The sequence below is a fragment of the Drosophila persimilis genome, unplaced genomic scaffold (genome assembly GCF_003286085.1).
Source record: "Drosophila persimilis strain 14011-0111.01,24,50 unplaced genomic scaffold, DperRS2 tig00000000-arrow-pilon, whole genome shotgun sequence".
Taxonomy (NCBI): domain Eukaryota; kingdom Metazoa; phylum Arthropoda; class Insecta; order Diptera; family Drosophilidae; genus Drosophila; species Drosophila persimilis.
Genome location: NW_020825288.1, coordinates 6,740,563 through 6,761,119, shown reverse-complemented (window position 1 = coordinate 6,761,119; position 20,557 = coordinate 6,740,563). Strand labels below are relative to the sequence as shown.

At 48.9% G+C, this 20,557-nt stretch overlaps 5 protein-coding genes across 5 annotated transcripts in view; 3 read left to right on the top strand and 2 right to left on the bottom strand.

Annotated features, from left to right (window-relative positions):
• Positions 1-2,935, bottom strand: part of LOC6587767 (A disintegrin and metalloproteinase with thrombospondin motifs 9) — a 33,656-nt gene extending 30,721 nt beyond the window's left edge. Inside the window, exon 1 of the mRNA XM_026984426.1 lies at positions 1,667-2,935. Coding sequence (XP_026840227.1) covers positions 1,667-2,020 — 354 coding nt within the window. The 5' untranslated portion in view covers positions 2,021-2,935. The remainder of the gene's footprint in view (positions 1-1,666) is intronic.
• A 5,399-nt stretch (positions 2,936-8,334) lies between these two features.
• Positions 8,335-9,373, top strand: LOC6587806 (B9 domain-containing protein 1). The gene is made up of 3 exons (XM_002012729.2): positions 8,335-8,865; positions 8,927-9,172; positions 9,232-9,373. The coding sequence occupies exons 1-3, from the start codon at positions 8,487-8,489 to the stop codon at positions 9,321-9,323; spliced, it is 717 nt and encodes a 238-aa protein (XP_002012765.1). The 5' UTR covers positions 8,335-8,486; the 3' UTR covers positions 9,324-9,373.
• A 274-nt stretch (positions 9,374-9,647) lies between these two features.
• LOC6587789 (opsin Rh6) lies at positions 9,648-11,140 on the top strand. The gene is made up of 3 exons (XM_002012728.2): positions 9,648-10,480; positions 10,539-10,819; positions 10,878-11,140. Exons 1-3 carry the CDS (start codon positions 9,773-9,775, stop codon positions 10,996-10,998), a joined length of 1,110 nt encoding a protein of 369 aa, XP_002012764.1. The 5' UTR covers positions 9,648-9,772; the 3' UTR covers positions 10,999-11,140.
• Positions 11,141-11,238: 98 nt separating this feature from the next.
• Positions 11,239-11,932, bottom strand: LOC6587787 (trissin). The gene is made up of 3 exons (XM_002012727.2): positions 11,800-11,932; positions 11,656-11,746; positions 11,239-11,601 (listed from the first exon to the last, which is right to left on the bottom strand). The coding sequence occupies exons 1-3, from the start codon at positions 11,834-11,836 to the stop codon at positions 11,415-11,417; spliced, it is 315 nt and encodes a 104-aa protein (XP_002012763.2). The 5' UTR covers positions 11,837-11,932; the 3' UTR covers positions 11,239-11,414.
• A 1,280-nt stretch (positions 11,933-13,212) lies between these two features.
• Positions 13,213-20,377, top strand: LOC6587770 (activating signal cointegrator 1 complex subunit 3). Its single transcript, XM_002012726.2, has 6 exons — positions 13,213-13,386; positions 13,446-15,121; positions 15,177-16,152; positions 16,213-16,621; positions 16,693-19,581; positions 19,641-20,377. Exons 1-6 carry the CDS (start codon positions 13,256-13,258, stop codon positions 20,106-20,108), a joined length of 6,549 nt encoding a protein of 2,182 aa, XP_002012762.1. The 5' UTR covers positions 13,213-13,255; the 3' UTR covers positions 20,109-20,377.
• The last annotated feature ends 180 nt before the right edge of the window (positions 20,378-20,557 follow it).

Below are 20,557 nucleotides of genomic sequence, written 5' to 3'. Positions count from 1 at the left end.
TTCTAATTGAACGACTTGTAAGCCATGTTTTTTTTTCCTACAGACTATTGTACTCGTTTTTGTTATTGTCACGTCTCGTCCAGCCGCTTTTCACACCTTGTTGGGCCTGAGCTAAAACTTAATTATCTTCACTTTTCACACAGGTCGTGTAGCTGCTATTGTGGCTTGGCATTTCCCGAAGGCCTCGACTGCATTTGCATTTTTAGAGGCACTGCCACTGACTATGCTGAGGTCCAGACACCTTATGCGATCGGGCACTTTTTATATGATTTTAGAACTATTTTTTATCACTCTGGCACCTACTGTTGGGCCGGCAAAGATAATCTTTATCATCTATTGCAGATACAACAATGATACAATTCTGCGAATGAGGTTTTTGTCTTAAAGATGATAAGCGTAGCGTTCCGGAAACACATGTCCAGAAAACAGCAGTGGAGCAAGTCTTGACGCAAGTGAAAATCATTCTAGCTAGTGACTCAGTGGCAGCTTTGCCCTTATTGTTGCCAAAATTTACATACATGTGTTTGCCTTACTGACTAAGAATAATGGGTTCTAAAATCACCTTCACTTGGGCAAAGTAGAAAGCAAATGCGGCAAGGGCCGCGGCTCTACACACTCAGTCAATATGTGTGTTACTATAACGCTCCCGCGCACACTGCACGACGAAGAGCGTGTGAGAGATAGAGAGAGAATGATCTTCTGGCTATAGTAATGATCTGGTAGGTACTTAATTTCTTTTGTGCAGGCGGAAAACTTCATATAGTGTGATATGACAAGAGTCTCTACACCCATTTGGTTGCTCTAGCTGTTATAGTAAGACGGACAGACAGACATGGCTATAACGACTCGACTATTCATGCTGATGAAGAATACATATACTTTATGGGGTCCGAAACGCTTCCTTCTGGGTGTTACACACCTCAAATCGAATATACCCCTTAACTCTTTGGTTATCGCGTATAGAAATGCTCTCAGAGCAGGTAGGAAGTCATCTACCCGTTGCAGTCTTTCGGCAGCCACTGTCCGGTGTGGTCGCAGAATATAAAATCCAACTATTTGCCACTGGCATCGCATTGTTGGTTTGTTGCGATGTCGTTTATGTTGCTAATTTACTCTCCTTCTTTTTTTGGGCATTTTGTAGGTCTTGTTGCCGGGTGTGCAATGGAGCGTGTGTATTCAAATGCGATGGCCCCGCAGCGACGACGCTTTCTTTGTGTCTCTTCGGTATTTAATCAAAAATCGAAAAAGAGAGGAGCAGAAAAAAAAACACACACAGACCGTGGAATACAAAAAACGAGACGAGCACACAAAAATAGCGACAAATCAACCGAAAATTATAAAAGAAAAGAAAGAACTCGACAAATCGATTGTGGAATCAATGCAATAAATTAACTTGAATTTGGTTTTCGCTTTGCCAGCCGATTTCGATAAAAATAAAAATAAACCAAAAAAAAAAACAAACAGAGGGAAAAACACAAGAAGAAATAAATGAAATATCGTAAAACAAAAGGCCCAGCGGGCCAACCGGTGGAAGCCCATTCCGAGCCCGAGCCCGAATCCGAATCCGAGCTCCACATCACGCCATGAAATATGACCAGAATTTGGCCAGGTTGCCGTTGCCGTTGCCGAGCAGCCCAAAACAAAAAAAAAAAGAAGAAACCTTTACCTGTCTGTCCACCAGCGGCCGCTTGTAAATGAAATCCTTCTTGGGCGAGTAGAGCTCCGGCGGTATGCCTTTGTAGGAGTACCGCAGGCCGGCATCCTCAAGGTCGTTCGGTGGCAGGGTCCCACGCAGACAGCTCTCGACATCGTTCGCATCTTCGAACAGCTCCTCCTCCGGACCCGCCTCCGTCTCCGGCGAGTCGCAGATCGTGGTGCTGTTCGTCCGGTTGCTGCGGCCCGATGTCGTCGATCGGAGAGTGGCGCTCCCACAGTCGTGCGCATAGTCGTCCAGGGCGCCTGCGCGACCGTTCAGCAGCGATACGCATCGCTCGGGCTCTGTCGCACTTGTCATCGGCATGTTGGATGCGGAAGAGCTATCTAGATATCGATCGGTGGCAGCACGTGCAAAAATGCGCGCGAAATCGGGCTCAGGTTCGTTGCCACGCACGTTGCGTATGTGTGTGGGTAAGTATCGTAGTATATACGTATGTATTTGGGCCTGGGGGCTTTGCTTATTTTGCTAATTGAATTGCGACAGTTCCGTTCCGTTCCGTTCCAGACCGTTAACGTTGCTGTTGTTGCTGTTGCTGTTGCTGTTGACGTCGACGCCGCACGCGCACTCACGCACCCGCCTCTTGGGCGAAGATCAACATTGAGGTGGTAGTTCGTATAATGTAGATTTAGAACAAGCACATGGCTATGACTATGGCAGTGATTAGCTTAGATAAAACGTTTATGAAGACACTATGTTATGTGGTCGTGGTCTGCATCGTCGCCTTCGTCTGAAATCTTTTATGCCGAATCGCGAAATTCTCCAATGTTACTCCATTTCACATTTCATTTTATTCTTATGTGCAAAATACTTCTGACGCTTTAGATGCATTCACTTAGCTATTCCGTGTACCCCGTATTTATTTACTTGAACATTCTGAGTCGAGTCGGTTTTTTGGCTCTTTTTGCTCGGTGCCGGTGAAGGTTGTCCCAGAGCTGCACAACACCATGTCAAAGTTAACCAGACCACGCCGACACACACACCCATCCGCACAGAGATCTATACACACACATGGCAATGGCATTATCGTATAGTCCGAGCATTCTTGGCATTGTTGTCAGGAGGAGGAGTAGCAGAGTCGGAACTGGAATCGGATGGAATCGCTATCGGAACCGTGATCGAGATCGAGATCGAGATCGGTATAGGCTGGCCACACGCGCGAAAATAAACAAACGCCACCGAAGACAACAAAAATTAATATATGTACGTACGCCAGACAAAAGTGTTTCTAGCGTTTGCGTTTCGGCTCGCTCGAGATACCGCTTCGGACTGGTGCCGCAGTAAAAAGCGACAGCTCGACGCAGTCGGTCGGGGCCAGGCCGGCAAGATCACCAATACACCCACAGCCCCAAACAGCAGAAGCAGCAGCAACAGCAACAGCAACAGCAAAAGCAACAGCATTAAGACTAAAAAGTTGCTCTCTCAGCCCCTGATATGAATGAAATATACATGTATGTACAGGCACATACATAGCCGCGGCATAGCCCGCTACTGGGATCTTACACAGTGTTCCCGCCAGAAGGGAAGTGCTGTGGGTAAACGTGCCATGTGCCCAGGATTGTCCAAGACCTGGGCATAGCTGAAATGCCACAAGAACACGTAGTCCCGAATAACACAAAACTTAAACCCGAACCACCCGAAGCAAACCGAGCCGAACCAAGTCGGGAGAGAGAGAGACACACAATGAGAGTCTCGCAGCGGTTTGGGGGCTTAAAGAGAGAGAGAGAGAGCGTAAGAGAGCTTTAATCTGGGTAAGTAGCCAAAATCTTTGGCGATTCTTTGCGCACATGTAGGCATACATACAGAGAGTTCTATAACCTCTCAAGCAAATGACTTTCCCTTTTTGAAAGTGTTATCTATGTATATCTCAAGATAAACGCAGATATCTTAAGGTAGTCTCACCTAGTAACCGCAGAGATGTGATCTGGTAGACTGCAGTATGGTATGTTTTGGTAGTGATGGGAAAGACTATCCAGGGTAGTAGGTTTCTAGGGTAATACTGGTCAAAATCAAAATAATTTGGCTTTTTCCAAGGACTGTACATCAGCGATGACTTTTTCTATCTAATAAATAAGTGAGCATAAAAAACCCAGATGACACGATGAATGCTTCTGAAAAACTATCATACTAAGACCAATCCTATAGGATTAAGAGATATAGTTACTTAAGGAGAAAAGGAGGATATCGTAGAGCTGGATTTACCCGCTATTCACGTACTTAAGAGTCATACATTCGGACATAACCATTCGATGTCGGTTAAGAGCAATCTACGTACTCCAATGACACGATGAATGCTTCTGAAAAACTGTCAAGCCATGACCAATCCTATAGGAAGTGTCTCAGGAGTTATCGTTACTTAAGAAGAAAAGGATGATATCGTACAGCTGGATTCTCATATATATAGTCATACAACCATTCGATGTCGGTCAAGAGCAATCTACGTACGTACTGCGTCTACTGATCGCGTCAGTGGACAAAAATAGTTGCTCGATCGCGTCGAGAACTCTTCCACATAAATGTCTTGTATGGCAAATTACCATATGTAGCAATTGACCCTGTTGTATATTAAATATTTTCTTTAATCAAGCGCAGCAGTAAGAATTAATCAATTAAAAGACGAGAGCTCGTTTGCCAAATTAAAGTATAGTTGGAAATTAAAAATCCATTTCGCTGTTGCTATTTTCTCCGCTGCAGCCTCGGGGAGCAATTATATCGAAATACCCTCAGCAAATATGATGTAGAATTGTGCGGATGGTGGAAGAGGAGGCGTTTGGCTAATGAAAAACAGCCTTCGACAGAGGCGAAGATTCCGGGAAAACTGATCGGCAACAGGGCGTTGCATCGTGGCAGCAGCTATGCCACGCTTGTTTTGTAATTAACAACAAACGGCCGGCAGACCGGGCAGCCAACATAAAACAGCACCCGAAGATGTAAATGTTACAAAACAACCATAAAATTGTGGGGAAAGTACATCACAGACAAGAGAGAATCATTTTCAGTTTACCGAACACTCGAATACCCTCGAATCCACTCGAATGAATGGATGAGATTAGCGACTCCTCAAAGAGTTGGATAGAACTCAATGCGGAACCATCTGATGCCGATGCTGACCACAGACCACAAGCCACCACGCTGTATCTATCCATGTATGGTATCTATCCAGATCTGTATCGCATTGTATCATCTTAATAATTAACGCATTTTGATCATTAGCCGGCCGACAGCACGCGCAGCCATAAACTTTTGTTTAGCAGTAAAGTAAATGCCAAAATAGCATAGATACGAGTACGATGGTGGGCATGGAGCAGATCGCAGCCGCCCCATATTCGGCTACAGTACGAGTATCTTGCATATGCAATTTCGTTGGCTGAGATCCCATAGATTTTTGATCGGCAGAGGGTTGGTTTCCAAGGCAACTTGAAGATCACACAGGAAAAACGAATGAAAGAAGGGCCATAGACGGTGGATCAATATCAAATCTTTAGATTTCGTATGTCAGACGCCCTGTCTGTTTATCCGTCCGTGCGTCCAACACGCGCAGGCCTCTTAGTCAATTCCCCGCGTGCGTCCGTATACATATGGGAGGCAGTGTGTATGGGTGTGAGTTTCTTTTTTTTTTGTATGTGCGTTGTTCCATAGTTTCGGCGCGTTTTCATTTCAGCTCCAAGCGATTCTTTTTTCTACGTTTTTTTTGCTCACCCACACACTTGATTGATAAATATTGATCCTGATTGAATGATGGAGAGCTTGCAAGAGATCCAAAGGCCACTGAAATTATTAAGAGCTCAGGTTTTTAAGTTCCTCTGACAGCTGCTCAATCAAATCGAATCAAATATTTGGGCTAACTAAACAGAAACCTTTTTTAGAGTCCCCGCAGCAGCCCCTCTGGGCCGCCGCCATGGACATGATCGGACGGATCGAAGAACTGTGCCTCAGATGGGTGATGTCTAAATTCTGGAAATTCGCAAAAATCAAACTCAATTACGTGCGCTGTCAATCAGCGGCAGGAATCGGAATCGACAAACGAAAGCTACAGAGAGAGAGAGAGAGAGAGACATGCGTAAGAAGCGTTTGTTGTACTCCCATAGTTCCGTGGCGTATCTCGAAGATACATTTCACTTAACTGTATGGTATATATCATCCATTCAACTACAGCATAGAGCAGCATAGAGCTGCCGAGCAGCCAAGCAGCCTGGCCAGTCACTATGACAGCAGCCGCACAGATGGCGATCTAAATGGGGGATGGGATGGAGCTGGGAGCCGGGAACCGGGAGATGGCCAACGTGCGTTGACCCTGAGACCAACGCCCACGCAATGCGCAAAATATAAACTAATATAGTGGTTTATATATAGATTTATATACAGACATACATATGTATATACTCGTACGACTGCGCGACTATATAGACTCGAACGAGTATGTCTATTCCTTGAGATAGAGATTGAGACGTTCGAGCATGCAAAAACTGTATCCACTATGCTTGCAAATATTTATGAGTATCATATGGAAAGTACTTGAATTTTGGATGGAATTGAAAACATTTTTGAATATGAAAGTACAATGGGAAGTACCGCTATATCGTAAAAGATGAGTGCCCGCTGAAAGGCAAGATCATAAAAATCGACTAAAATTCAACTAGATAAACGCGTATCACTTGTGCTCTTTGAACTCTCCGGCAAGCTGGAGAAAGACATTAGGCATCTGCAGATGGTTCCGGCCTTACCAAAGACATTGAACTGTTCCAGAAATACCATACCATACCATACCATGCCATAGCCCATGTGCAGCAGTCGACATGAATACCTCTCGGATTTCTGTAATGTGGAAACCAACCCAACCAACCCCACTCCTGCTGGCGCTGGGCAATGCACTGCCACGGAAAGACTTCAATTGAAAATCGTACGAGCTTTTGGCTGAAATCATTCAATGGATATGAATCGGTTTTATATAAGGCATTAACTCGATACGGGAGGAGCGCGAAGAGCACATCACAAAATAAAAGAATGAAATGTATATATCTTTCTGAATAATTCGTTGGCTCATTGATTCCGAAAACGTAATTGAATGCATCAGAATGTACATACGAGTATGTGCGATATTTGCTTGTGTGCAATGCCCCAGGGGCGTATTAGATGTGGAAAAACTGTCCAAAATGCAGACAAATTAGCATATTGCCGCACAACTTGATCCGAAATTATGTCGAGTCGACGGCTGCCGCGTCAGCAGCTCTCTCCGATCTCCAATTGCAAAAGAGAACGAACTGACATGAGCGGCTTATGGCTTTCGACTGATGGCCCGCTGCTGCTAAGCCTAAGCTTTTGTTTACGCCTCTGGAAATGGACTCATTCCGTAGAACTGCACATGCCACAGAACATACGAATACGAGTACACGCCACTCGATCGGCGGCAGGCAGCGATTGCGGCATGCCACTTGGTGCAGGTTCGGGCCAGCTGTTGCACCAGTCACCTTCGCAGAATCCATGCACAGACACACAGCTGCCATGACAAGCTCATTTGCGTGGTGCTGTTCTTCGAGAAGACACAGGAGTTTACCCCCCTCCCACCACCACGGCAGCCGCCGGCAGCTGGAGTCGCCTTGAACTATTGACATTATTGTGGCGCGTTTTAATTACGGCTGTGTGTAATATGGAAATACTGAACACTGAACACTGAATGTCTGTGCTGTTGACCAGCTCAGCCCTCGCTGTTGCATAATGCCGGGAGGGAGTGGCAGCGGCAGCCGAAGCTGGTTATCGGAGGCGCTACTTCCCGTTTCGGTAGCGCCGACAATTGTCATAATGATTTATAAACATGCAGCACTGACAGCAATAAATTACCTAATAGCCATTACAAAATTAGTTACAGCAACGGCTAAAGAACCCCCCAACAATCCACAGACTCGTCGTAGGAGTGTGGGCCATTGTCCATCGTAATTGACCTTTTGCCACGACAGCGAGAACAGCCAGCACACGCCCAGTGCCCCAGTGTCCCAGTGTCCGGACTCAGAAAACGTATAAATATCATGTAAATTGTCACGTATTAATCGTTCGCACATAAGTCTTCCACTCTGAGTCGTATCCACATATGCAAAGCAGAACCAGGGCAAGAAAATCAGCCACAAGCCATGTCCATGTAACGTGCATGTAATGCAGTGGAAGGTATTAAATTACCATGGCGTCGACGTGGCCCGACATGCCTAGAGCTTATCAGTCGAGTCATAAGTCATAAGTTTGTCTCCTCAATATATTAACTAAATTTATAAGACAAAGCCCAGCCACTACTTTGCCCAGTGAATGTTCTTCCCAGGCACATCGTTTTCTAAAAATGTCATTAAATTGATTTATGGATATGCATTTTCCGGCTTCTATCATTAAATCAGCGAGAATTACGATTTAAGACCTATCTTAACTATAATTAAATACGAACAAGCCATATACTATCTATAAACAATACAATAATTTATGGCTGTAAGCAGAAATTGCAGTAACATTGATATAAATGTGGTTTTGCAACACTCTTTGTTGGTGCGCTTTCTAGCATTACTCCCCTGATACTAAAATAGTAATTTTATTAGTTCTTACACCCAAATACAATTTAGAAAATATATTTTTCAGATTTAAAGCTGTTTCGCCCTTTCCAACACTCTTTTGTGTATTGCCAACCCTTTCCAACACTATGCAACGATAGCTGGTACCTGTCATAAAGAAAATATATTCATTTGGAGTGGAAAACTCACCCTTTGCGAGTGTCGTGTTCGTGTCGGTAACAACAATGAGCGGTTACGGCGCAGGGAACAGTATCCTGGGCAACCAGTCCACAGGCTCGAAACAAGAAAAACCCAAACAAAAGCCAAAGAAAATAAAGAAAGAATTAAAATGTGCCAAGGAGACGATGGACTCGAAGGCCACTGCCAGTTACTTCAGTCTCAGCATCACGGGTCAGATAGTGTCCGCCACATTTCCACTGGGCCCCGACAAGGAGTTCGTCTTCCTGCGCTACGAACTGGTGGCCGGGCCCGACTGGCAACTGGTCTCTGGGCCGCAGCATGGACTCACGCAGCTGGCCACGAACAAGCATGGACACTTCAACGAACCGATTGTCTTCAATATGCCCATCGAGGTGACCTACAAGAGCACAAGTCCCTTTGGCTGTAAGGAGTCATATCTTCACTGATTTTTCGTGCATTTTACTCACATTATTACGTGTTGCAGGGCCCCAGCTGCTGGTGAGCGTGTTCGGCCGCAGTGGCATGGGACGGGAGGTCCTGCTGGGCTATGCCCACATACATCTCCCAGTGTTCGGTAGTCGTCCTGCCACTGACGAGAGCTGCGAGCGGGAAGCTTCCATCCTGCTGCCCAAGTGCCCAAACATGATAGCCGATGTGACCAGTTGGTTGCTGCGTCGAGAGCCAGAACTAAAGGACCCCAAGGTCCTGCTAAACTGCATGAAGTGCAAAGGTAAGCCCTCACACATAGCTCTCCGGATAGTGGGTGTGTCATTTGTGTCTCTATTCTAGGGCTCTCCATGGAGTCCTACGGCAGCCTGAAGTTCCAGCTGCACACGATGATGAGGGGAGCCCGCAAACTGGGCTACAAGTGGCATGCCTGAGCAGGTGGCAGGCCCGTGGATGTGTGTCAATAAAACGTGAACTTATCGAATCAGGGAAGCGTTTTGTCTTAATCTAATTGGCCGGTGGGTGGTTGCCTCAAACTTGACCTTGCCTTGCGGCTAAGACAGCAGGGAAATGACGCGACCAACCGCCTAATCCGACGCGGCAAATTTGCAGCAATCGAAAGCCCAAGTGGAAATCCAAAAGCTTTTGGATTGGCCAAGTGCATCCTAATTGGATTAGGGCAATTAGGCTAAGATTGGCTGGACTCAAGTGGCCGATATAAGGCTGGGCCCGCGGTTACGCCCAAGGCATTCGCGCCGAGTCCAGCGCCAAAGAAGAGTCAGCCATTCTGCTATGGACAGCAAATAGTTGCCACAGCAGAGTACCCACAGTTCAAACGAAGCCACCACCGAAGTCCGAAGCCGGAAGCCTTTCCAGCGGAGTCATGTTGAGCCTGAATCCGCCGACCTACGCTTACATGCGGGATGGCCGCAATCTCAGTCTGGCCGAGAGCGTGCCCGCCGAGATCATGCACATGGTGGATCCCTACTGGTACCAATGGCCCCCCCTCGAGCCCATGTGGTTCGGAATCATCGGCTTTGTGATTGCCATCCTCGGTACCATGTCCCTGGCGGGCAACTTCATCGTGATGTACATCTTCACCTCGTCGAAGGGTCTGCGCACGCCCTCCAACATGTTCGTGGTGAATCTCGCCTTCTCCGACTTCATGATGATGTTCACGATGTTCCCCCCGGTGGTGCTCAACGGTTTCTACGGCACCTGGATCATGGGTCCCTTCCTTTGCGAGCTGTACGGCCTGTTCGGATCCCTCTTCGGCTGTGTCTCCATCTGGTCGATGACGCTGATCGCCTACGACCGCTACTGTGTGATTGTCAAGGGCATGGCCAGGAAACCTCTAACGACCACATCAGCGGTGATCCGTCTCATGGTCGTGTGGACCATCTGCGGAGCGTGGGCCCTGATGCCGATGTTTGGGTGGAACAGGTATGTGCCCGAGGGCAATATGACTGCCTGCGGCACTGACTACTTTGCCAAGGACTGGTGGAATCGCTCCTACATCATTGTCTACTCGCTGTGGGTGTACCTCACCCCACTGCTGACGATTATATTCTCCTACTGGCACATCATGAAGGTAGGATCGGCTCCAGATGAGACTACAGACTGCGACAAGTGTTTCTCTTTGCTTGCAGGCGGTGGCGGCCCATGAAAAGGCCATGAGGGAGCAGGCCAAGAAGATGAACGTGGCTTCGCTCCGCAACAGCGAGGCCGACAAGAGCAAGGCCATCGAAATCAAGTTGGCCAAGGTGGCTCTGACCACCATTTCGCTGTGGTTCTTCGCCTGGACCCCCTACACCATCATCAACTATGCGGGCATCTTCGAGTCCATGCACCTGAGTCCGCTCAGCACCATTTGCGGATCCGTATTTGCCAAAGCCAATGCCGTATGCAATCCCATTGTCTACGGCTTGAGGTGGGTCGATCTTGCCCCAAATGAAGTCCATTATGGCATCTTTGTGTCTTTTTTCCAGCCACCCCAAGTACAAGCAGGTGCTCAAGGAGAAGATACCGTGCTTGGCCTGTGGCAAGGACGAGCTGCCCTCTGACTCCAGGACTCAGGCCACGACGGAGATCAGCGAATCCCAGGCATAAACCCATTAAAGAGGAGACGACGACTGCAGCAGACAGGAACTGACAGCTTTAGAGTACTACAAACACGGCTCAGACTTAGACTATCTTGCATATAGCCCAAGGAACAAACAAAAACACACAAAAAAAGTTGGCAATGAAAAAATGTAAAAAAAAAATAGAATATGATAAAATATACAAACTGCAATTGATACAAAATCAAAGTCTAATCGGAGTTCCTAATGAATAAATGGAATACTTGGGTTTAGTAGAGTTAGTAGAATGCTTTATAAAGCATATTGCCCCAAAGAAGTTTGCGCCTTTATTGGAAAATTAACATCTCAAACATTTCAAGCATTCAGCCGTGGATCGTCATGTGAATCGTGGAGGAGTCAGTATCAGGGGGGTATCCGTATCATTGTCAGTGTGAGGGGGGGTCTTCAGTTATAGTAGGTCTGTAGGCCGAGGGTGCCGTCTATCAGGGTGCCATTGTGGTGTCTCTCGCGCAGCTCCTGGGTGTACAGGGCCCTGCCCTGCAGCAATATGAAGTCAATCAGTCTCCGATCGGAGCTGCGACGCAGCTCATCCGGATCATTGCGTTTGCGTAGATAGTTAAAGCAGCAGGTTCTAATGAAGAAGTGAAGTGAAGTATATTTCCAAAAAAAGAAAACAAAAACCTACCGAAAATGCTTAGTGCCGCAGGCGTTGGCACACTCTTTGCCACAGGAGTCGCATGGCATGGCATTTGAGCTGCAGGACATTAACCATATGCCTGCGGAAGGAAAGTAGAACTCAAACTGCATATATCCTTGGCCATCTACTCACATAGCAAAATGATCTGAAAATGTGCTAGCCAATGCATCCTTGTCTTGTGGTCGTCGTGGAAATGCTGCTCAACAGGTGATGGCGCTCATAGGAGCTGCAATTGTCTTGTGGCCTGTGTCGAGTCCCAGAGAAAGCGCAACTGAAAGGATGGAGCAACTGGTTGCCGGGCTTATATACCGCCCAGGATAGCCCTATCCATAACCATATTCATATCCATCACACCCCCAAATGGGATGGCATGTACATTTTGAAAGTGGTCAATGAAGCATGTTGCGGACAGGATTCATCCAAGTATGTGAACATGAGCTGCATAATAAATACAAGCAAGGGTCTCAGAGCAGAAGACAATTGCAGCTTGCGCAACAAGTTTATAGGAAGTTTATCTTTTGGGGTGGGTTGAGAGGATGTGGGGGTGGTGGAACCAACATCAGGTTTGAAAAGTTTTGCCTGTGACAAGTTGTGCATACGAAAGGCATTAATTTTCTTAAGAAAATTCCTGGAAAACATCGACAATGGAGAATGGAAACATTTGAGACATTAGCCAATTGGAAATTTCTAAAAAATATGTAATTATTCACTTAAATGTGTACAAATTTCAAATGCAAATTTAAATTTCTAGCTTGATTTTTAATTCGTTTAAGCGCATAACATGACTTTTTCAATAACAGCTGCCTTAAATGGATCGCATGTAAAAATTGGTGTATAAATTTTCAAACTGATTTTTAAATTCCTTTAACCTGTTAACGTATCTTTTACGATAAACCACCCTTTATTCATCGACGTGGCAGCCCCGGCAATAACAACATCGATAACAGCATCGATATCAATTTTATAATCAATAACAGCATCGATATAAATTTTATAATCAAGAACAGCATCGATATTTATAACTGGAATTCGTCAGTATATTTACGGTATATTTTGAGGGGTCAGACGGTATATTTTATCAGCTGTTCTCTTGTTTTGTTTTTTTTTGCACAATCCAATTTTATCTTCAACGTTTAGAAATCCAATAAAAGCAAGATTTAAAAAAGTCAGTTAAGTAGAAAAAAGATTAATCAATCGTATAAAATTATGTGGGCATGACTAAATGCTCTATATAGCTAGTAATATTCGACGGAATATCAAAAACGAGGAATATGTAAAATAGAATTTGAATTCGTCAGTATATTTACGGTATATTTTGGTATATTTTGAGGGTCAGACGGTATATTTTATCAGCTGTTCTCTTGTTTTGTTTTTTTGCACAATCCAATTTTATTTTCAACGTATAGAAATCCAATAAAGCAAGTATTTAAGATAAGCCAGTCAATTAGAAAATAGATTCACTAATCGGATAAAATTATGTGGGCATGGCTAAATGTTCCATACAGCTAGTAATATTCGACGGAATATCAAGATCGAGGAATTTAAAAAAATATGAAATTTCTGCAGGATTTACATAGGACAAACGAGAATGTGGGAGCCGCCTCGACTAAGTGCATCGCTACGTGCCAAAACCGAGTTGGAGGCCAAGAGCCGCCGCTTCAATGGCCAGCGGCAAGCCAGGACCGCCAACGCATCATCCACGACGACAAATTCGTATGAGTAAGTCAAGAGATTTCGCCACTAATGAAATATCACTGATAATGGCAATGCCTGCACAGGAAGGAGGAGCAGACCATAGGCAAGCTGCTGGCACAGCTGCCTTCCGAGAAACAGCCCGCCGCCAAGGTGCACATGCAGAAGCTGCGCAATCTGGTCCAGGAATGTATGGGCTACGAGGAACAGCCACAGGTGGTAGAGCATGCGGCTCTCTTTCTGTTCTGGCTGCTGCACGAGCAGCGAGTAGTGCTGGTGGCCACCACCAATCGGTTGCACGGGATGTTTGGCAAGACCTTCGATCGGAAGATGACGCAAATTCACGAATGTGTCCTGGCTGTGGAACACTCGCTGGAGGAGCACGAGCGCATGGAACTCAAACGCTGGCAGCAGGCCCAACGAAAGCCGCACAATGTGGCACGGCTCTGGGGCGAAGAGATTGACGTTAAATGCACGCCAGCCGTGTGGCTGGACACCAGCCTGTTGACCAATCTGGCACCCGATGCTCTGCTGAAGAATCGCACCGTCAACAAGTTCTCCATGAAGTACAAATCGAAGGCCGCACCAGCGCCAGTGATTAAGCGCACGGACGGAGCCAAGCTGAGTCCAGAGCTGCAGTCATTGGTGGACATAGCCGAGAAGCTGGAGGATGAAAATCTGCTGGGACGCGTGGGGGACATACTAGGCTCGAAGCGCAGCAGCGAGGAGCTGCAGAACGAGCTAATGGAACTGCTGGGCTTTGACTACTTCGAGCTGGTGGGAAAACTGCTGCAGGACAGAGCCAAGATTGGACAGCATTTGGAACAGTTTGCCACGAGAACGCGTCGCGTCAAGGAGGTCAAGCAAAAACGTCTCCAGACAGCAGCCACTGGAGGAGGAGGACCTGAAATACGACCCACTGTAGCCAGTGCCGTGGTGGTTCAGTCCGCACAGGAGAAACAGCTTGGAAAAATACAGCGACGGGAGGAGAAGAAACTGCAGCGCATAATGCGCAACATCAAGGATGACGAGGACCAAGACGACCCCGGCTGTGCCGTGTCCATTCCCGCCATGCAACTACGTGTGCAGCACCAGCGAATGCTGCTGGAAAATGCCCAGCGAGAGCCGCTCCTGCTGACGACCAAGGCCGTTAAGGCGGACTACCAGGCGCCCCCCATCCGTTATCCCTATGTCTTCGACAGCCAGTTGGCGGCGAAACAGCACGCTGGCTTTATCGGCGGCAGCCGCATAACCCTGCCAGACAACGCCCAGCGCATCGACAATAAACAGTGGGAGGAGGTCAAGATCCCAGCCAGCGAACCTCCGCCGCTCACAGTGGGAAACAAGCGCATCCAAATCGACGAACTGGACGATGTCGGAAGGCTGGCCTTTGCCAACTGCAAGGAGCTGAACCGCATCCAGTCCGTGGTCTATCCGGTGGCCTATCACAGCAACGAGAATATGCTGGTGTGCGCCCCCACTGGTGCCGGCAAGACCAACGTGGCCATGCTGAGCATTGTGCACACGATTCGCTGCCATTTGGAGCAGGGTGTGATCAATCGGGACGAGTTTAAGATCGTCTATATAGCCCCAATGAAAGCGCTGGCCGCCGAAATGGTTGAGAACTTCTCCAAGCGGCTGAAGTCCTTGCAAATAGTGGTGCGCGAGCTGACGGGCGACATGCAGCTGACCAAGGCGGAAATGGCAGCCACCCAGATATTGGTGACCACGCCAGAGAAGTGGGATGTGGTCACCAGAAAGGGTAAGCATTAACTTTCTAATCACAAGAGCCGTTTGCTCATGGAATCCCATTGCAGGTAGCGGCGATGTGGCCTTGATCAGCCTGGTCAAGCTGCTCATCATCGACGAAGTGCATCTGCTGCACGGCGAGCGGGGGCCTGTGGTGGAGGCACTCGTTGCGCGAACTCTGCGCCTCGTGGAGTCCTCCCAGTCGATGATACGCATCGTTGGCCTGTCCGCCACGCTGCCCAACTACGTGGATGTGGCGCATTTTCTACGCGTGAACCCCATGAAGGGACTCTTCTACTTCGACTCCCGCTTCAGACCTGTGCCGCTGGACACCAACTTCATTGGCATCAAGTCGGTGAAGCCGCTGCAACAAATCGCCGACATGGACCAGTGCTGCTACCAGAAATGTGTGGAGATGGTCCAGCAGGGACACCAGGTGATGGTCTTTGTCCACGCCCGCAATGCCACCGTGCGAACGGCGAATGTTATTCGCGAGCTGGCCCAACAAAACAACACCAGCGCTGCCTTCCTGCCCAAGGACTCGAATGCGTTTGGCCTGGCCAATCGCTCGGTCCAGAAGAGCCGCAACAAGCAGCTGGTGGACTTATTCTCCTGCGGCCTGGCCATGCATCATGCGGGCATGCTGCGAGCCGACCGCCAAATGGTCGAGAAATACTTCGTCGAGGGCCACATCTCGGTACTCGTCTGCACTGCCACTCTGGCGTGGGGCGTCAATTTGCCGGCGCACGCGGTTATCATACGGGGCACAGACATCTACGATGCCAAGCACGGCAGCTTCGTGGACCTGGGCATTCTGGATGTGCTGCAGATCTTTGGTCGAGCTGGACGCCCGCAGTTCGACAAGAGCGGTGTGGGCACCATTATCACCGCCTATGACAAGCTCAATCATTACCTGTCGCTGCTAACGAATCAATTCCCCATCGAGTCGAACTTTGTGCAATGTCTGGCCGATAATCTGAATGCGGAGATCGGCCTGGGCACCATTACCAACGTGGAGGAGGCCATTGAGTGGCTCAGTTACACGTGAGTTTAACAATTCACACAAAATGGGATAGAATTATCGTTGCTTTCCCCCGTTTAAAGGTACTTATTTGTGCGAATGCGCATCAATCCCCATGTGTATGGCATCGAGTATGCGGAACTACAGAAGGATCCCACGCTGGAGGCTCGTCGCCGGGCTCTCATAATGTCCGCATCGATGAGTCTGGACAAGGCGCGAATGATGCGTTTCAATCAGCGCACCATGGACATGAACATCACCGACTTGGGGCGTACGGCCTCGCATTTCTACATAAAATACGACACCGTGGAGATATTCAACGAGCTGATGAAACCCTTCATGAACGAAGCCGAGATCTTGGCCATGATATCCCAGGCCCAGGAGTTCCAGCAGCTAAAAGTGCGCGACGACGAGCTCGAGGAGCTGGATGAACTGAGGACCGACTACTGCAAGCTGAAGCCATTCGGTGGCAGCGAGAATGTCTGCGGAAAGGTAGCCAAACACAAGAGTTCTTCCCCTTTTCCTTTTTCCTCACTAAAGGCATTCTTCTTTGTTCTGGGCAGGTCAACATTCTCATTCAGACATATCTCTCCAATGGCTATGTAAAGTCCTTTTCGCTGAGCTCGGACATGTCGTACATTACAACGAACATTGGCAGGATCACGCGAGCACTGTTCTCCATTGTGCTGCGACAGAATAATGCCGTGCTGTCGGGCCGCCTGCTGCAGCTCTGCAAGATGTTCGAGCGACGGCAATGGGACTTCGATTGCCATCTGCGCCAGTTCCCGGCGATCAATCACGAGACCATAGACAAGCTGGAGCGTCGCGGCCTGAGCGTCTATCGATTGCGCGACATGGATCAACGCGAGTTGAAGGAATGGCTGCGCAGCGATCGCTATGCAGAGCTGGTCATTCGCTCGGCCCAAGAGCTCCCAATGCTGGATGTGGAGGCCAGTCTGCAGCCCATTACCCGCACAGTGCTGCGCATCAAGGTGGATATCTGGGCGAATTTCACGTGGAACGATCGCGTGCACGGCAAGACGTGCCAGAGCTTCTGGCTGTGGATCGAGGACCCCGAATCCAATTACATTTACCACTCGGAGCTGTTCCAGCTGAGTCGCAAGTTTGTGTTCAGCGGCCAGCCGCAACAGCTGGTGATGACCATTCCACTGAAGGAGCCGCTGCCGCCGCAGTACTACATTCGAGTGTCCAGCGACAGCTGGTTGGGCAGCACCACCTGTGTGCCCCTGTCGTTCCAGCACCTGGTGCTGCCGGAACACCATCCGCCGTTGACGGAACTGCTGCCTTTGCGCCCGTTGCCTGTTAGCGCTCTGGACAACGCACTGTACGAGTCGCTCTACGGATTCACGCACTTCAACCCCATACAGACGCAGATATTCCACTGCCTCTACCACACGGACAACAACGTGCTCTTGGGCGCCCCCACTGGCAGTGGCAAGACCATCGTGGCGGAGCTGGCCATATTCCGGGCACTAAACGAGAACCCCAAATGCAAGGTGGTCTACATAGCGCCCCTGAAGGCCTTGGTTAAGGAGCGGATAGGCGACTGGGAGAAGCGCTTCCACCGCTCCTCGCTTGGCCTCAAGGTAGTGGAGCTGACGGGCGACGTCACGCCGGATATCCAGGCCATACGGGAGTCCCAACTAATTGTTACCACACCGGAGAAATGGGACGGCATCAGTCGGTCCTGGCAGACGCGCGAGTACGTGCAGCATGTCTCACTAATTGTGATCGATGAGATCCATTTGCTGGGCGAGGATCGTGGTCCGGTCATCGAGGTAATTGTCTCGCGCACAAACTTCATCCGCTCCCACACGGGGCGCGAAATTCGCATAGTGGGCCTGTCCACGGCCCTGGCCAATGCCCAGGATCTGGCCAATTGGCTGGGCATCACCAAAATGGGCCTGTACAACTTCAAACCGTCGGTGCGGCCGGTGCCACTGCAAGTGCACATAAATGGCTTCCCGGGCAAACATTACTGCCCGCGCATGGCCACCATGAACCGACCCACCTTCCAGGCCATTCGCACCTACTCGCCATGCGAGCCAACAATTGTGTTCGTCTCCTCGCGCAGGCAGACCCGCCTCACGGCCCTGGATCTCATCACCTTTGTGGCCGGCGACGTCAATCCCAAGCAGTACCTGCACATCAAGGAGTACGCAATGGAGCTGATACTTCAGAACATTCGCGATCAGAACCTGAAATTCTGCCTGGCCTTTGGCATCGGACTGCATCATGCTGGCCTCCAAGAGCAGGATCGCAAGTGTGTGGAAGAGCTGTTCCTGAACCGCAAGATCCAGGTGCTGGTAGCCACCGCCACGCTCGCCTGGGGCGTTAATCTGCCCGCCCATCTGGTCGTCATCAAGGGCACCGAGTACTTTGATGGCAAGGTGAAGAAGTACGTGGACATGCCCATTACGGATGTCCTGCAGATGATGGGACGTGCCGGACGGCCACAGTTCGACAACGAGGGCGTTGCCGTTGTCCTAGTGCATGACGAGAAGAAAAACTTCTACAAGAAATTCCTCTACGATCCATTCCCCGTGGAGTCCAGTCTGCTGGGCGTACTGCCAGAGCACATTAACGCCGAGATCGTGGCTGGCACGGTGCAGACGAAGCAGGGAGCCTTGGACTATCTTACGTGGACGTACTTCTTCAGGCGATTGCTGCGGAATCCATCGTACTACCAACTGGAGGGCGTGGAGCCCGAGAATGTGAATGCATTCATGTCGAGTCTGGTGGAGAAAGTGATCTACGAGCTGTCGAATGCCGCCTGTTTAGTGGAGCGCGACGGTTTCCTGGTGCCAACATTCTTGGGGCGAATCAGCTCCTACTACTATCTGTCGTACCGCACAATGAAGCACTTCCTGGAAGATCTCCAGCCAGGAATGGGCACCAAGGAGGTGCTCCTGGCCATAGCCGACTCCTACGAATTTGACCAGCAGCCAGTGCGTCACAACGAGGACAAGTACAACGAGCAGATGGCCGAAACGAGTCGCTACAGGCCGCCGTCAGGCACCTGGGACTCGCCCTACACCAAGACGTTCCTACTGCTGCAGGCTCACTTCTCGCGGCACTCGCTGCCCAATTCGGACTACCTGACGGACACAAAGTCCGCTCTGGACAACGCCACTCGTGTGATGCAGGCCATGGTGGACTACACGGCGGAGCGTGGCTGGCTCTCGACCACATTGGTGGTGCAACAGCTAATGCAGAGTGTAATCCAGGCGCGCTGGTTCGATGCCAGCGAATTCCTCACGTTACCCAATGTAAATGAGGATAATGTGGATGCCTTCTTGAACATCACACATGCGGAGCACGACTATTTGACGCTCCCTGTTCTGAAAGAGCTGTGCAGGAAAGAGTATGCTGTGCTGGCTGCACCGCTGCGTGATGCCTTTGAAGAGCACGAGATTGAGCAGATGTACAAGGTATGCATTGGTTGTCACCTTCCACCATAGATTTTTTCTCTAAACCTTTACCATTTCAGGTCATCCAAGATCTGCCTGAGATAGCGCTAAAAATATCCGTGGAAGGTCGCTTTATGGAAGAGGAGTACGCCAAGCGACCGCTGCCCTTTGAGGAGACCAACACATGGATGCAGCTGCATGCGAACGAGGACTATGTCCTCAGGATTGATCTGCAGCGTCTGAATGTCAGCGGAAGCGGGCATCGTCGAGCCGGCGGACAAGGCAGCTATACGGTTCACTGTCCAAAGTATCCCAAGCCGAAGAACGAGGCCTGGTTCCTGACACTGGGCTCACAGGCCAACGACGAGCTTCTGGCAATGAAGCGCCTCACGGTGCGCGGACAGCGCACCACCAATCGCATTTCCTTTCAGGCCACTCCGCGACGTGGCCGACTGCAGCTCACATTGTATATGATGTCCGACTGTCTGATGGGCTTTGATCAGCAGTTCGACCTCAAATTTGAGATTATCGATGCGAAAGTGCTGTAGTTTGACCCAGAGGAGTATTTATATCTAAAAAAATTACGTAGCATTCTGTAGTTTCGAGGCTTTTCTATTAGTTAAGTGCTATTGTTGATGGATGAATATTTTCTACCGTTTATACATGCTAGAAATGTATCCCCCTGAAGTGTTTTAGTCGAAATGAAACTTTTGTATTATTGTGTGATCCCTCAAGACATTTCTATCTCCGCAACGGAGCAGCCGAATCGTAGAAATTGTGGAATAAAGGTTTTCGTTTAAGTAGCGATCAATTGAAATACAGATTTGTTTTATACTCAAAGGCCACGCAGCTCTACTCCGAACAGCAAACAGGTTCTCTTATTTAATTTCGCCACACCTATCGCTCTTTACAAAGCTTATCTATGAAAAGAGAACGCTGCCCTGCCCCGACAGAGTCGATTAAGGCACGGAATCGCTCCCTCTATAAATGAAGAGTC